This window comes from Tupaia chinensis, unplaced genomic scaffold (genome assembly GCF_000334495.1).
Source record: "Tupaia chinensis unplaced genomic scaffold, TupChi_1.0 Scaffold000187_1, whole genome shotgun sequence".
In the NCBI taxonomy this organism is placed as follows: domain Eukaryota; kingdom Metazoa; phylum Chordata; class Mammalia; order Scandentia; family Tupaiidae; genus Tupaia; species Tupaia belangeri.
Genome location: NW_006159662.1, coordinates 3,175,457 through 3,192,213, shown reverse-complemented (window position 1 = coordinate 3,192,213; position 16,757 = coordinate 3,175,457). Strand labels below are relative to the sequence as shown.

The 16,757-nt window shown below is 41.0% G+C and overlaps 1 protein-coding gene across 5 annotated transcripts in view; it reads left to right on the top strand.

Annotated features, from left to right (window-relative positions):
• Nucleotides 1–16,757, top strand: part of HELZ (helicase with zinc finger) — a 206,108-nt gene that overhangs the window by 42,793 nt on the left and 146,558 nt on the right. For all 5 annotated transcript variants that reach the window (XM_006146767.3, XM_027771163.1, XM_027771161.1 and 2 more), the window contains 2 exons: nucleotides 9,445–9,569; nucleotides 12,531–12,587. In XM_006146767.3, coding sequence (XP_006146829.1) covers nucleotides 9,445–9,569; nucleotides 12,531–12,587 — 182 coding nt within the window. The remainder of the gene's footprint in view (nucleotides 1–9,444; nucleotides 9,570–12,530; nucleotides 12,588–16,757) is intronic.

The window sequence follows — 16,757 nt, the reverse complement described above, 5'->3', positions numbered from 1 at the left end:
TTTTACGCGGTGTCGGGTAGGGTCAGGTAAGCACCAACACAGCCAGGATGCACAAGCGCTCCGTCCCCTGAGGATTGCCTTCGTGTTACCCTTACAGTCACGGCGCTCTCCCATTCCTGCCCTTACCGTCCACAAACCTGCTTCTCGTCTCTATGATTTTGTCATTTTGAGAATGTTGCATAAATGGAATCCTACAGTACATGACTGTTGAGGTGGCTTTTTTTTTTCCCAAAGAATTACTTATTTAACTTGTTCATTCATTTACTTTTAATGTGACGAGAGAGAGGGAGAGAAGGTGAGAAAGCAAGCCACCAGGTCTGGGATGCGAACTGGTCAGCCATGTGGGAGTGTGCAGTGCCTTAAACATCACACCACCTGCTGGTCCTGAGGTGGTTCTTTTCACTCACTTGAGATCCATCCATATCATTGTATGTATTAATAGTGCTTTTTTTTTTTAAGAATTATTTATTTTTATTTTATTTATTCCTTTCATTTTATTTTAATTTGACCAGAGAAAGACACAGAGAGAGAGAGCGGGAAAGTGAGAAAGGAAGCCACCAGGTTCAAACTTGAACCGTGGTCGGCCATGTGGGAGTGTCCAGTGACTTAACCACCATACTACCTGCTGGTCCCGCTTTTTCTTTTTTTAAATTGCTGAATAGTATGGCTGTATTACAGGTTATTTTGTTTGTTTGTCTTAATATGCCAGATTGTGTGTGAGAGAGAGAGATCCTGGCTCTAGTGGCCTGGTTGTGCTGCAGTCACCTTTCTTCCATTATTCTATTACATCAAGGTCCTGGGCACATGTGCCCCATATATTTTTCAAGTCTCCAGGGCTGGGATTTGAACTGCAGTTGGCCAGTGCCCTCCACAAAACATTTTATTTGTACTGGGGTATGGGGCTAGCCCAGTCCCACAGGACTGTTTCCTAACAGGAATGTAACACTGTATTAGATGGGATCTTAACTTTCACTCTCACTCTTAATTTAACCATTGTACCTGTTAATTGTTCTAAATAAAGATCTTACATTTAAGTTGATAGACATAAAAAGTTAAAGAGTACTATTGCTAATTTGGGGACAGAATATAGATTAGAGAAGTGAAGTTGATTCAATATTTGAGTTAAGTTTGAGAACTCTTATCCTCTAAATATACAATTCCTTTTTTTTTTCTGTGAATAGATGTTTAGGTAAGCAGGTTTTTTTTTTTTTTGGAGATGTTTTTTGTTACAGGACACGTGCACTCACCAGAAAGACAGAGAGACAGAAAGCGAGAAGTCACCCCCCCCAGGGAGGATGGCCACGCCACAATCCCTTCTCCTCCATTCTCTTCTCGGGATCTTGGGCATGTATGTACACGTGCCCGGCGTATGTACACGTGCCTGGCTTCAATTTAAACCACTGGGTCCGGACTCAAACCGTGGTTAGCTACATGGGAGTTCAGCGACATAGCCATTAAACTAACTGCTGGTCCCGGTACGCGGTATTTTTAAGTTTATGTGAACTCAGTTGTCAGAATCTCATCACAGTTATGTGGGTGACTATCTGCTCTAGACATTTAATTTACGTGTGTATCAATAGTAGATGTCAATTGTAATCATGACTTTTTTTAATGTATTTCATGTTTTTAACTTAGGGAATATTTGGTATTGTTAATTTTATATTTAATGAAATTATATTTACACATAAAAGGAGAAGATTTAAAATCTGGCACTTTGGAGTATAAAATTCCAGTAAATACTGTACTGAAGCAGGGAACTGAAATAAAAGTTATCGTGAACATTGAAAACCTAGCTTTTTTCAGTAGGGTAAAGAGTATAGTCAGAAAAGTAGCAAAGTGAGCTTTTCTCAGTAAGCAAATTAGTTAAAAAAAAAAAAGTAAGCAAATGTACCGTGGAAATGAAGTAGTTGCATGCCTTAGCAGAAGATTTGGAAATGCCTTGTCTTTCCAGTCAGGATTTTCTTTGAGTGCTTACAACAGAAATAACAAGATGTTGGTTTCTGAAATCGAGGAGGCAATGGAAGAGTTTTAAGATAAAAAAATACAGTTAAACAGATTTTTTTTTTGTAGAAAAAGCTTAATCCAGTTGTTTTAACCATTAACAGAGGTTCATTTTGCTTTGTATTAATGACTACATGGCAAATGCATCTCTGAAATTATGGTTCTTAAGAAAGTAAGTTAAAAGCACTACACACACCCAATTCTTTTTTTTCCCTCACAAACACAGGTTGCTTCTGTTAATGTCATTCTACAGTGCCTTAAGTAAAGTTGTTCAAGCATGTAGATGAATTAAAAGACTTTAATGGGGAACCAGCAGTTAGCGTAATGGCTATGTCGCTGGATTCCCACATAGTCGACCGTGGTTCGTGTCCCGGACCTGGTGGCTTAAAAAACTCACGCCGGGCGTGTGTGCGTGCGTGCCCAAGATCCCGAGAGGAGAATGGAGGAGAGGGGATTGCGGTGTGACCATCCCCCCTGGGGGGTGATTTCTCGCTTTCTGTCTTTATGTCTCTCTCTGTCTGTCTGGTGAGCGCACGCGCCCTACAGTGAAAATCTCTCAAAAAAAAAAAAAAAAGACTTTAATGGAGCCAGCGTTTGGTGTAGTGGTTTAAGGTGCTGGACTCCCATGTAGTTGACCATGGTTCGGGTCCCAGACCCTGCGGCTTGAAACTCACACCAGGTGTGTGTGTGTGCATGTTTACTCAAAATCCTGAGAGGAGGATGGAAGAGAAGGAATTGAAGTGTGGCCATTTTTCCAGGGGGTGATTTCTGACTTTCTTTGTCTCTGTCTCTCTGGCAAGTGCATGTGCCCTACAGCAAAAATCTCTAAAACAAAACAAAACAAAACAAAACAAAAAACTTAGTCTGGAGAACTAGTGCCAGGTTTTTTTTTTTTTTTACCTGTTGTTTGTATTAGGCTTTTGCTATCAGTAACAAGCACTTACCAGAGAGACAGAGCAAGGGTAAGTGAGAAATCACCCCCTTGGGGAATGACCATTACATAGTCCCTTCTCCATTCTTCTCTCAGGGTTTTGGGCATGCACGTGCTTGTACCTGGTGTGAATTTCAAGTTACCAGTTCCAGGACTCGATCTGTGGTCAGCCATGTAGGAGTCCAGTGCCTTAACCACCACACCACCTACAGATCCCACCAGGTTTGTTTTTATACTCTATTTGTTGACTTAATTACTTAATGACTGTGTGTAATTATTTTATATTTGTACCGTAATAACGAAGTTGAGGCTCACTAAAGGACCAGCTCTGATGTTTAGATAGAATCCTTGAAAATCAACCAAGAGAAATGACTTGTGTTTTTGTAGCCCAAAAACATCCAAAGGAAGGAGTCCAAGAGTCTTTACTGAGAACTACAGTTGAAGGAAAGGGTACTTGAAAATTTAACAATCACTTTAACTTTAAAACTCATTGTACAGGGGCCAGCAGGTGGTGTGGTGGTCAAAGGCGCTGGATTCCCACATGGCCGACTATGGTTTGAGTCCTGGACATGGCAGCTTGCTTTCTCGCTTTCTCTTTCTCTCTCTTTGGTTCTCTCTGGTCAGGTTTAAAAAAAAAAAAAAAAAAAAAAAAAAAGGGAATTAAATAAATAAATAATTCTTTAAAAAAATCCCCAAAACAAAAAACCTCATTGTACATCCATGGAGGCGGTAAAAGAGATCACAGAGACTTTTGTGACCAGATTAAAGACTGAATATAGAGAGTAGGCAGGTGATGTGGTAATTGAGGATGCTGGACTCCCACATGGCCACCTGCGGATCGAGTACCGGACCTGGTGGCTTGCTTTCTCACTTTCCCTTTCTATCTCTCGCTCTGTCCTTCTTTAGTCAAATAAGTAAATAAATAAATAAGATAAAAAAAAAATGACTGACTATTGAAAGGAGGAAGGAAACGGGGATTAAAAACAAAAGTATGTTACAGTTTTTAAAGTTAGAGATGAAATATTCTGAAGGGGTTTAGGCGATTCCTAACTTTGAATAGTGCCAAGGCTTTTCATTTTCCATATGCCTTATTGCTTATTTTTTTTATTTTATGAAAGTTTCCTTGTCTTATTCATGATAGAATGTGAGCATGCACAGGAGAGGCAGAGAGAGTCAGTATACCACGCTCTCCTTTCTCTGGCTTTCTGGTTCATTAGGGTCTCGGACACTGGAGCATACACTCAGTGTTTTCACATAGATAATCTGAACCCACAGTTAGCCACGTGGCTTACTGAACTGCTGTTCAGTTTGCTACCACCTGTGCCATGCAACTGGGCCTCCATGTGCATTTTTTTTTTTTTTTTTGCTGTATGGCCATCCTGTAATCCCTTCTTCTCTAATCTCCTCCTAGGATTTTGGGCATGCACACACATACACCTGGCATGAGTTTTAGGCTGCCTGGCCTGGGACTTGAACCCTGGTTGACGACATAGGAGTCCAGTGATGTAACCATTATGCCATCTGCTGGTCCCTCCATATGAATTTTTTTTTTAAAGAATTATTTTGTTTAACCTCATTTATTTAAATTTGACCAGAGAGAGACAGAGTGAAAGAGAGAGAGAGAGAGAGAGAGAGAGGGCGAGCAAAAGAGAGATAAAAAGTGAGAAAGCAAATTGCCAGGTCTGGGACTCAAACCATGGTGGGCCATGTAGGAGTCCATTGCCCTTAACCACCATGCCATCTGCTGGCTCCCCTCCATATGTATTTTGTAAAGGAAACATTTTAGAACTGACTTTGTGGTGCAGAAGTCAGATACCATGTGACAATAGGGTTTGAATCCTAGGCCTGCAGCCTGGAACTCGCTGGCAAATGTGCAAATTCCCAGGCTTCAATTGACTGGAGGATTGGAGGAAGGGGAGCGTCACCTGACCAGACCCTGAGGAGGGTGCTCCTCTCTTTCTGTCGCTCTCTCACTGTGTGCACACGTGCTCTATCATGAATAAAGAAAAAGATTAAAAAGTAAAAAAACATTTTTGTCTGTAAAAGACCTTGGTAGGAAGGGCATAAAGGGCTACAACAGCTCAGCCCACATGTACACAAGCATTTGTTGATTATAGTTGAAGGAAAGGAGAGTGCAGGGGAAAGGCTTGAGGTAGAGGAGAGCAGCAGGGAAGAATTGGCAGAGGGACACTGGTGAGGTATTTGCCATTGTGTTCTTACTTTGTTTTTTGTTAAACATTTGAATACTTGTAATAAAGGGTCATTTTCACCTCTGGTTACTGACTTGATTTAGGCCTTCCACTGTCTGGAGCCTGTTAATATACTATCCACATGTAGAGCCCACCCCAAGTGTGTGCACATGTGTGTTTCTTTCTCGTTCTGTTTCTATGGCAGGTGGGTTTATTGCCAGAAATTAAGTGATTGGTATTTAGGAAGGGAATCTAGTTCTCTGTTTGATTCACTTCCTGACATGTTAGTTCTGAGTTGATTAGACCTAAGCAATGAATGATTTTACTTCACTAATGACTAAAGGATTTAGTTTACTGGTAATTAAAAAAATTCTTTCAGACATTTTTGGGAAAATACTTTGATTTGACTAAGCTTGTCACTAAAACACTTTAGGAATAGCTAAGGATTTGATAAAAATAAATAACCTAATATGATTACATTATTGAATAAAAAGAACAACACGCAACATTACCTGTGCTTTAAGCTTGTTTTAAGCTTGCCCTTGTCATTGCAGGTAACTCTCTACAAGCAAGGGGAATTGCATTTTGATTTAATTCCTTGTGATAACCAGAGGCCATCAAACCCTGAGAAAGGCTATTTTTGTTGATACAGTTGAATGAATGCTCCTTTAATATTACTCAGTGTCTAGTCTAAAACATTCCAAGTAAGACACATTTCCAGTGTTAGGAAATATTAGGAGTGAAAGAGGTTAGAGCCTGACTGAGAGCAGCAACACCGCGCCAGGATGGTGTGCAAACTCCCTCCCTGCAACTCCGAGGGGAAGGAACACTGTGGTCTGAGGACCGCTGTGAGCTCACAGTAGCATCTCGTAGTTGGTGGGAGGAGGCTATATCTGCAAGGGATTATAACTTTCTAAACAGTTCCTCCAGATTAGATGGTGTTTCTAATGTCATCTCTTTTGGCAAGTTCAATTTACTTATTCCTTTTTTTTCCTTTTTCTTTGTCTTTTCTTTTCTTTTTTTTTTTTTTTTTAAAGAGTTTTGCCTTTGGGTATTTGTGCTCACTGGGAAGAGAGAGAGAAAGAGAGGGAAAGTGAGGAATCATCCCTCAGGTGGTAGGGCCATGCCACACTTCTTTCTCCTCCTTTCTCTTGGGATTCTGTGCACGCATGCATGCATGCCCACGTGTTTTTAAGCTGCTGGGTCTGGGACTTGAATCTTACACTTGGCCATGTGGGGTCCAGGCACCTTAACCTCCATTCTCCTGGTGCCCCTGGCAAGTTCAATTTTTTATAGATGAGACAACTTTAATAATATGCCAGACCATATTTGTTTTTCTTCAAGATATTGAAAGTATTATATCATCAGGAAAGTCATGACATATTTTTCTTTGCAAAACTTTCTATTTTATATAGAAAAATATGTCATGACTTTCCTGACAACCCAATATTTTAATAAGGGACCAGACTGGCAACACTGCAATTTAATGCTGTTATATGATAAACTAGTAGCAAAGCTTTTTGTCTATAATTATTGACTATTTCTTTGCCATAGTTTTTCATAGGGGGATTCTCCAAGGTATAAACTGAATTACATTTAAAGGAGACAGTTGGAAGGAAGTACATTAATACTGCTTCTCGTCTAGAAGAGAGAAAAAGGAAGCATAATATATATTTTAAAGAATTGTATTTTTATTAAACTTTATTTACTTGTTTATTTTTATTTGACCAGAGAGGGACAGAGTGAGAGAGAGAGAGGAAAAGTGAGAAAGCAAACCGCCAGGTCCAGGACTTGAACCGCGGTCGACCATGTGGGAGTCCAGGGCCCTTAAGCACCATGCCACCTGCTGGCCCCAAGGAAGCATAATATTGACAAATACCGAGACATTCAAATATTGGTGTAATAGAAGAAGCTTCTCAGAAGAAATGTCAGTAAATATCTTTTACAAAACCAAAAACCTATGAAAGGCATTTTAAAAATATGACTTGGGGCCAGCAGTTGGTGTAGTGGTTAAGGCGCTGGACTCCTGCATGGTTGGCCGCAGTTTAGGTCCTGGACCTGGCAGTTGGAAACTCTTGCCAGGTCCCTGTACATATGGGCCCAAATCGTGAGAAGAGAATGGAGAAGAGGGGATTGTGCCCTGGGCTTATGTGCTAGAGAGAGAGAGAGAAAGTGAGAAAGCAACCCCCATAAGGGATGGTCAATCCATGACCTTTCTCCATTTTTCCTTTTGGGATTTTGGGGATGTGCACCCGGCATATTTTTCAAGCTTCTGGGTCTGAGACGCAAACCATACAGTCAACCATGTGGGATCCAGCCACCTTAACCACCATGCTACTGGTTGGTATAAAATTTTAATTTTCTCTCCTTCTCTCTCTTTTTAAAGAGATTTTAGCTATAGGATGCATGTGCTTGCTGGAGAGAGAGCGAGAGAGAGAGACAGAAAGTGAGAAACCACCTCCCGGGGGGGATGGCCATACTGCAGTCCCTTCTCCTCCATTCTCCTCTTGGGATCTTGGGCATGCACGCACACGCGCCCGGCATGAATTTAAGCCTCCGGGTCCGGGACTTGAACCACGGTCGACTACGTGGGAGTCCAGCGACATAGCCATTAACGCTGACTTCTGGTCCCTGCCTAGTGTGTTTTAAGCTACTGGGTTTGAGACTCAAACCACAGTCAACTACGTGGGAGTCCAACGACGTAAACATTATGCCATCAACTGGTCCCTGCAGTGTTAATTTTACTTGTTATAATCATTCTAGAGCAAGGAAATAGTTAAATCAATGGAAAATTACAGCCAACAATGTGATAAATATAAACATAGTCATAACATGGAGGGACTGGTTGGTGACATAGTGGTGCTGCAACTAGACCTACATGGGAAAGGTCCTTGGTTCAGGTCCTGCAACATTCCTGAGCACACTACATTTGTGGATGGTGCCGTGAAGACCCTGTTTGGGTGTTTTTTCTCTGTCACTGTCTCTTTTCTCATGGGCAAAATAAGTAAACTTTTTAAAAAAAAAAAAAAGGAAAATATTAAATGTGTGAAGGGAGAAAAATCAGAATACAAAAATGTCTTGTTTACATTAGTTGTAATCATGTAACAGTTATATAAATAATTGATAAAAATTGGAGAACATGAGTAAGTGAAAATTGAATGGTGAAATTATAGCGAACTTTTATGTAGGATTTTATTATTTGTTGCCATGTTTGTATAATAGAAAAATTAAACATTATCATGAGAGGATATATTCAGTACAACCAAAATAAATATGAACAGATCCAGTAAACTTTATGCATACAGTATGCCGTCCCCAATGGGGGTGCTTTCTAACCACCCCCCTTCTCTGGCAAGCACACATGCCCTCTGGCAAATTAAAAAAAGAGAAGCATTTCCTTGGAAATAATTAGAAGAAATAAAAACAAACAATTTCTGGGATTTTTCTGTGAGTAAGTTATTTTTTTGTAAAGGAATCTAAAATATGTACCATGGAACAATACAATCCTGGGCTTAGGAGTCTCTTTTCATGAGAGAGACAAAGACAGGCACCATCTACAGGCTCTTATGCTGCGATCCTTCCCCCAGCTGTCCCAGTTAACCAGGAACAGGTGTGTGCACGTACCCGTCATGTGTTGGGCAACTGGGAATTGAACCTTGATCTTCCACACGGCTTCCAGCATTGCAGACCACCATTCTTACCCTGCCCCACCATGGTGGGCCTCATTTCCATGTGAAGGCACAGGGCTTTGTGTCATTGTCAAAAACATAAGAACTGGGGCCAGATGGTGGCCCAGTGGTAAAAGTATTTGTCCATGAGTCTGTCCCGTGTGGGAAGGTTCTGTGTTCATATCCAGAGACCTCCCTGAGTACAGTGGATGAGTGTGTGCCTGTGATCTGAGTCTTGGGTGGATCATGGTGTCAGTACCCTGTTGGGGTGACACTCTTGCTCTCTCACTCGGGGAAAAAAAATGAATGAATAAATTGTTAACATTGTGAGAACTTTATTCAGCTATTAAATCTGAAGTTAAAAGCCCTTATTTACCCAGAAATGATAGGTCGATTAGTGTTTTCACTGAAGAGCTTTAAGATAAATTCTCCCTGTGATTTAGTGTAGTATGTTCAGTGTTCACCACCATGTGTGTTCCCTTGTTCTTGTCTGGATGTCTGTGGTAGAACTGGAACATTGCTCTTTTCCTCTAGTATTTGAAGGTGTTCTTTTAGCATATAGGAAGTCATAGTTGTAATAGCGTGTTGATATTATAATCAAGAAAAATATGTATTGGTTGTCATGTGGCTAATAATGGATATTCTTTTGTGGTAGTGCTGGGAGAAGGACTGGCCAAAGGAGATGGTGCCTTTCGGGCTGTGCTCTGTTGCATGCAGCTGAAAGGGAAGCTCCAGCCTGTATCCACCATTCTCGCCAAGTCATTGACAGGAGAGTCCCTGGTACGTTGACAAGCTCTAATCTTGGATGTCTGAAAACATATTCATATTTGACGCCCTAGGCATACTATAGGAAAAATAATGTGTATTCTTCCTCTTAATTCTTTTTTTTAAAGAATTATTTTATTTAGCTTTATTTATTTATTTTATTTTAATTCGACCAGAGAGGGACAGAGAGAGAGAGAGGGAGAGAGAGAGAGAGAGAGGGAGAGAGTGAGTGTGAGAATGCAAGCCACCAGGTCTGGGACTCAAACTGTGGTCAGCCATGTGGGAGTCCAGCATCCTCAACCATTCTTCCTCTTAATTCTTTCTGTCAGAAGTCGAAGTTTATGAGTATCTTGAGATTCTCATTTTTCTTGAACAAATTGCTGTCTTATCATTGGATTTTTTTTTAAGAATTATTTTATTTAACTTTACTTATTTATTTGTTTTAATTTGACCAGAGAATGACAGCTGTGGGGAGAGGGAGAAGTGAGAAAGCAAACCGCCAGGTCCATGACTTGAACCACAGTCGGCCATGTGGGAGTCCAGTGCCCTTAACCACCACATGACCTGCTGGCCTCGTGGATTCTTTTTTTTTTTTTTAAGATAACTTTTTAAAACAGAATCCTTTATTTAACTTTGTTTTTTATTATTATTATTTTGGGAGAGGTTTTTACTATAGGGCATGTGTGCTCACCAGACAGACAGAGGGAGACAGAGAGAGACAGAAAGCGAGAAATCACACCCCAGGGGGGATGGCCACACTGCAATCCCTTCTCTTCCATTCTCCTCTCAGGATCTTGGGCACGCACGTACATGTTGTGCCCAGCATGAGTTTAAGCCACCAGGTCCTTGACTTGAACCACAGTTGACTACATGGGAGTTCAGTGACAAAGCCATTACACCAACTGCTGGTTCCATGTTTATTATTATTATTGTAATTATTCAATTTGCCATAGGGCACATACACTTACCAGAGAGAGAGAAGGAAAGTGAGGAAGCAGGCTGCCAGGTCTGGGACTTGAACCATGGTCAGCCATGTGGGAGTCCAGCATCTTAGCCACCATGCCACCTGCTTGTATCTATTTTATTGTTAAGATAATTTTATTCTTTTTTTAAAAAATATTTATTTATTTAGAATTATTTAATTGTATCTATTTTATTGTTAAGATAATTTTATTCTTTTTTTAAAAAATATTTATTTATTTAGAATTATTTAATTAAGTTGCCAGGTCTGGGTCTTGAACTGGGGTCAGCCATGTGGGAGTGTCCAGTGGCTTAACCACCATACCACCTGCTGGTTCCCAAGATAATTCTATTCTTAAAGGACTTTTCTATGTAAGTTAAGAATATTATGGTGTTGGGAACCAGCAGTTAGCGTAATGGCTGTGTCGCTGGACTCCCACTTAGTCGACTGCGGTTCGCATCCCGGACCCGGTGGCTTAAAACTCTCGGTGGGCGCATGTGTGTGCATGCCCAAGATCCCGAAAGGAAAATGGAGGAGAAGGGATTGCGGTGTGACCATCCCCCCTGGGGGGTGATTTCTCGCTTTCTGTCTCTATGTCTCTCTCTGTTTGTCTGATGAACGCATGTGCCCTATAGCGAAAAACCTCTCCAAAAAAAAAAAAAAAAAAAAAATTTTGGGGTGGGGGCCACCGGTGTTGTAGTTGACCGTGGTTCGAGTCCTGGACCTGGTGGCTTAAACACTCTGGGCACGTGTGTGTGTGTGTGTGCCCAAGATCCCAAGAGGAGAATGGAAGAGAAGGGATTGCAGCATGGCCATCCCCCCTGTGGGGTGATTTCTCACTTTCTGTCTCTCTGTCTCTCTCTCTGTCTTTGTGACGAGTGCACGTGCCTATGGCCAAAACCTCTCCAAAAGAAAGAAAGAAAGGAAGAAAGAAAACCATTAATCTTAGGGAAAATATTAAAATAAGACTTTAGGAGGGCTAGCAGATGGCATGGTGTGGTTAAGGCTCTGGATTCCCATATGAGACCGACCATGGTTCAAGTCCTGGAGCTGGTGGCTTGCTTTCTCACTTTCCCTTTCTCTCTCTAAATCTCTCCCTTTGATCGAATTAAAAAACAAATAATAATAACAAAATTAGTGAATAATTGTTTAAGAAAATAAGGCTTGAGGTTTATTTCTCTTTTTATTTCCCCTTTCTTGTTCTATAATGATACATATTGTGAATATTTTAATTGAATTAATTTAAAACTCATATGTAAAGTGAATGTAGTGTTTTTACTTCATTAAAACGTCACATCGTATAGTTTTTCTTGTTAGTCTTTTTTAAAAAAGTTTATTTATTCACTTCATGAGAGAGACAGAGAAACAGAGGACAGAGAGTGAGAAAGGCACATCATCAGGGTTTTGACTCTGTGATCCACACCCAGCCTCAGCCAGCCCAGATCATGTGCACGCCTGTGCTGACATGTGGAGTCCTTAGTCTTGAACCCACACCCTTTCCCATGTGGGTCCATTTGCATCACTACTGCACACCACCTTGCCTCTTCTGTTGCTAACCTTTTAAACTTTACTTATCAATGTATAACTTTATTTTCACCATTAATGGTTTTGAGGAAGAGGGATGAACATAACTTTGTTTTTTACAGATAAATTTTAGAAACAGTTGAAGAACTGAGCTAAGTTGCCGTAGTCAAAACTAATATACTAATTGGGACCAGCAGTTAGCATAATGGCTTTGTTGCTGGACTCCCATGTAGTCGACCGCGGTTCGAGTCCCGGACCAGGTGGATTAAACTCACACCAAGTGTGTGTGTGCGTGCCCAAGATCCTGAGAGGAGAATGGAGGAGAAGGGATTGCGGTGTGGCCATCCCCCCTGGGGGATGATTTCTCGCTTTCTCTCTCTCTCTCTCTGTCTGTCTGGCGAGTGCACGCGCCCTATAGCAAAAACCTCTCCAAAAAGAAGAAAAAAAAAACTAATATACTAATTGATTTTTCTTTTTATTCATCCTTTCAGAATGGGATGGTAACAAAAGATTTGACCAGATTAAAAACACTTCTCACAGAAACAGAGGTAAGACTATTTTCACTGGATCTCTTTGGAAGAATATAACTCAGAATGGGTAATAAGCACTTTATTCTAAAATTTGGAAAATCATTGTGGCCTCAGCCAAGAAGGCAAGGTTATAAAGACAGGGAGGTAAGACCTTATGAGCGTCTGCTGCAGCCCAATGTGGGCCCATCCTCGGTACTCTGCCTTTTCTCATGTTGCCTCTGCATTCAGGTCTTCTCTCTGTCTCTAATTCCTATTAGCCACCTCTGGCCAGCAGATGGGAAGAAGATTGGGAAATTTTAGTTTTTAACTATGTCTGGCTGTTAGAAACTGCTGTGATTAAAATGAGATACTTTCCAAGCCTTTTCTATTTTTTTGAAGAACTTAAGAAACTGTGTGCCTTAAGGAGTATTTTTAGGAATTGGGTTCAGAAGATGGAAATAGCGTTGATCAGGCTAAATAGTGAATAAAAATGGGCTCCAGAGTAAACAGTAGATAGATAAAGATGTGCCCCAGAGAAGGACTTGGTGGACACATGGATGGCCACGGACCACAGCAGCATGTTAAAGAACAACAGCTTCGTAAATCTCAGATTTCTTTCTTTATTTTTAGTAGAGAGATTTTTGCTATAGGGTATATGTGCTTGACAGAGAGACAGAAAGCGAGAAATCATTCCTCAGGGGAGGGCCACGCTGCAATCCCTTCTCCTCTATTCTGTCAGGATTTGGAGCATGCATGCACATGCGCCTGGTGTGAGTTTTAAGCCACTGGGTCTGGGACTTGAACCGTGGTCAACCATGTGGGAATCCAGCAACATAACCGTTAGGCCATCTGCTAATCCTGTAAATCTTAGATTTCTACAGGCATGTAAAAAAACCCTTAATTCAAACATTCTATTTTAAAAATAGTTGTTTTGCCAGCTTTTATTATAAATGAAAGTTCATGTAAGGCAGTTGATTGTCTTACTTATTCAAGAACTGAGCATCTGCTGTGTACGGGTACACTGCTTAGTATTGGGGATACAGCATTGAACAGGACGCCTGGGGCCTTATCCTTGGGGAGGTTAAATTCTTGGGGAGGAGATAGATAATAAATAGTCACAGGCATAATTCAAATTCAGGTAGGTGGTATTAGGGGAAAAAATAAGCTTTTCTGTTGGAAAAGTCACTGGATTGGGCGGTGGGAGAGCGAGAGATTAAGCCAAGAGCAGAGAAGGTACTGGTTTCAGGAGGAGTAATAGAGGGTGCTCCAGACATGTGCAAGCTGGGGGTCTGCTCTGCCCTTGTGGGCTCTTTTCTCATGTCAAATCTGTGACATGTCCCAGTTTTACCATCAAGTCAACAGAGAAGACAGCCGTGGATCACACAGGCTAGATAAAGAAACTGTTCTATTAGGCAATTTTTTTTTTTTTTTTTTAAGTTTACTTATTTCTTTTTTCCATGAGCAATAGAGACAGACAGGGAGAGAAAGATGACAGGCACCGCTAACGGGGTCTCTCATGCTACAGTCTGCCTCCACTCAGCCGGCCTGGACCGTGAGCAGCTGTGTGCTGGTGTGCTTACAGAGTCTCTGGGAGTGAACCCATGTGCCCACGTGGGTCAGCTTCGCAGAGCATTGCCTGACCTCTGTGCTGCTGTCTAACTGAGAGCTTTTTTTCTAATGTTATTTTCTCTATCCTTTGTTACCTTACAGTGAATTAACCGTGAATCAGTAAACTCTTGCCAATTTCAAAGCTATTTCCTTTCTTGTACATATATAATTTTTTAAAAAGAATTATTTATTTAATTTTATTTATTATTATTTCTGTTTCTAATTTGACCAGAAAGAGAAAGAGAGAGAGAATAAAAGAGAGAGAGAGAAAGGGAAAGTAAGAAAGCAAGCTATCAGGTCTAGTACTTGAACCGCAGTTGGCCATGTGGGAGTCCAGCGCCTTAATGACCATGCTACCTGCTGGCCCCTATAGTAGTTTTGATTGATTAGAAGAAACAAAAATAATGATGAATGCTTCAGACTTTCAAAATTAGAGCTCAAAATATAAAGATCTTTTGTTTTATTTAAGATTTTTTGTCTTTGTTTTATTGTCTTAACTAAATTATTAAATTTACATTTGTTAATCACAAATATATAAAACATTACAAAAAAGTTTTTTAGGGGTGCATGTGCTTGACAGGAAGAGCTAGAGAAGGAAAGTGAGGAAGGACCTCCCGTGGGAGATGGTCACACCACATCCCTCCTCCTCCATTTCTCCTTTGACATTTTGGGCATACACACACTCTCATCCAGTGTGTTTTGCAAGCTGCTGGGTCCAGGGCTTGAACCCTGTAGTTGGCTCTGTGGGATCCAGCTAACTTAGCTCCCCATGCCACCGGCTGGCCCCCCAATTTTATTTTTTCAGTGCTTATAATTCTGTTATACGTAGGGCCACAAGTATTCCTTGGCTCTTACTTAGTGAGTACACTTTGGAAGAAGTGACTTGACTTTTGTCTCTAATATTTCTTCTCTGTAATCAGAATTGTATTCTTTTTGGTTAGCAAACCGATATTTTTGAAAAAATTTCACCTAGGAAAAGATATCAAACAACTCCTCATTTGTTATTGCACATGACACTTTTGAAAATAGCAACAATTTGTTATTTAAAGATTGAACTGGTATTTAACTTGTAAATGCCAGTGGATAAGAATAAAGATTTGGAACTAAAGGGTTGATTCTTAAAATCACAAATAATAAATATCCTTTAATAAAATTGAAAATACATATCAGTAGATTCGACTGTAAATTTATAAGAGTTTGAGAAGTATTTGGAGGGGTCAATAAAGGCAGGTGATCATAAAAGACTTGGTAGATAGACCTCTGCCCTTCTGTCTTGGGGTCTGAGCGCCTAAAAAGGGCATGAAAAAACAAACATGAGGGAACCAGCAGTTAGCGTAATGGCTATGTTGCTGGACTCCCACGTAGTCGACCGTGGTTCGCGTCCTGGACCCGGTGGCTTGAAACTCACGCCGGGCACGTGTGCGTGCGTGCGTGCCCAAGATCCCAAGAGGAGAATGGAGGAGAAGGGATTGCGGCGTGACCATCCCCTCTGGGGGGTGATTTCTCACTTTCTGTCTCTCTGTCTCTCTCTGTATGTCTGGCGAGCGCACGTGCCCTATAGCGAAAAAACAAACATGACATCTTGGAACCTCAAAGCCAGGAGGGGCAAATGCTCAGGCAGGCCGCATTCCTCACCTTACCCGTTCTTCTGGTGAGGGTGAGCAGCTTCCCACGTCCCCTCTAGACCGAGGACCGCAGCGCCAGCACAGGCCTGCTCTGCTGGTGCCGGAGGGTCTCGGACGCCGACTCGGTAGCATACCCTGTGCTTTCCTGTTCCACCAATTACAAATGTGTTAGGCTTTGTTTGATGACTAAAGCATTTCATTTTCATTCTTTTACTCACTCATTTGTTAAATTTACTTTGGTAAGTTTTTAAAGATGAGATACTATACACCTTTCATACTTGCAGTGAATTTTAGCTTTTATATCAATGATTATATTAAACGGAATCTTATTTTAAGGGGTAGTGTAGTTAGTGTATTCTTACAATCAGTCCCTAATTTTCTTTTTTTTTTTTAGGTTTTTACCATAGGGCGTGTGCGCTCGCCAGAAAGACAAAGAGACAGAGAGACAGAAAGTGAGAAATCACCCCCCTGGGGGAATGGCCACATCTCAATCCCTTCTTCTTTCTCCTCTTGGGATCTTAGGCACGCACACACACACATGCCCGGTGTGAGTTTAAACCACCGGGTCCTGGACTCTAACCATGGTCGACTCTGTGGGAGTCTAGCGACATAGCTATTACACTAACTGCTGGTCCCCATAATTTCCTTTTCTTATAACATATTTAATTAAATTTATTATTGTTGTTACTATTATTATTATTTTTTAAGAGATTTTTGTGGGGCTGGCAGGTGGCGTATTGCTTAAGGGCACTGGACTTCTCCTACATGGCCAACCATGGTTTGAGTCCCGGACCTGGTGGCTTGCTTTCTCACTTTCCTTCTCTCTTTCTGTCCCTCTCTGGTCAAATTAAAATAAATAAATTAAATCAGTAAAGCTAAATAAAACAATTCTTTAAAAAAAATTAAGATTTTTGCTATAGGGCATGTGTGCTCACTGGAGAGACAGAGACAGAAAGTGAGAAATCACCCCCCCCCC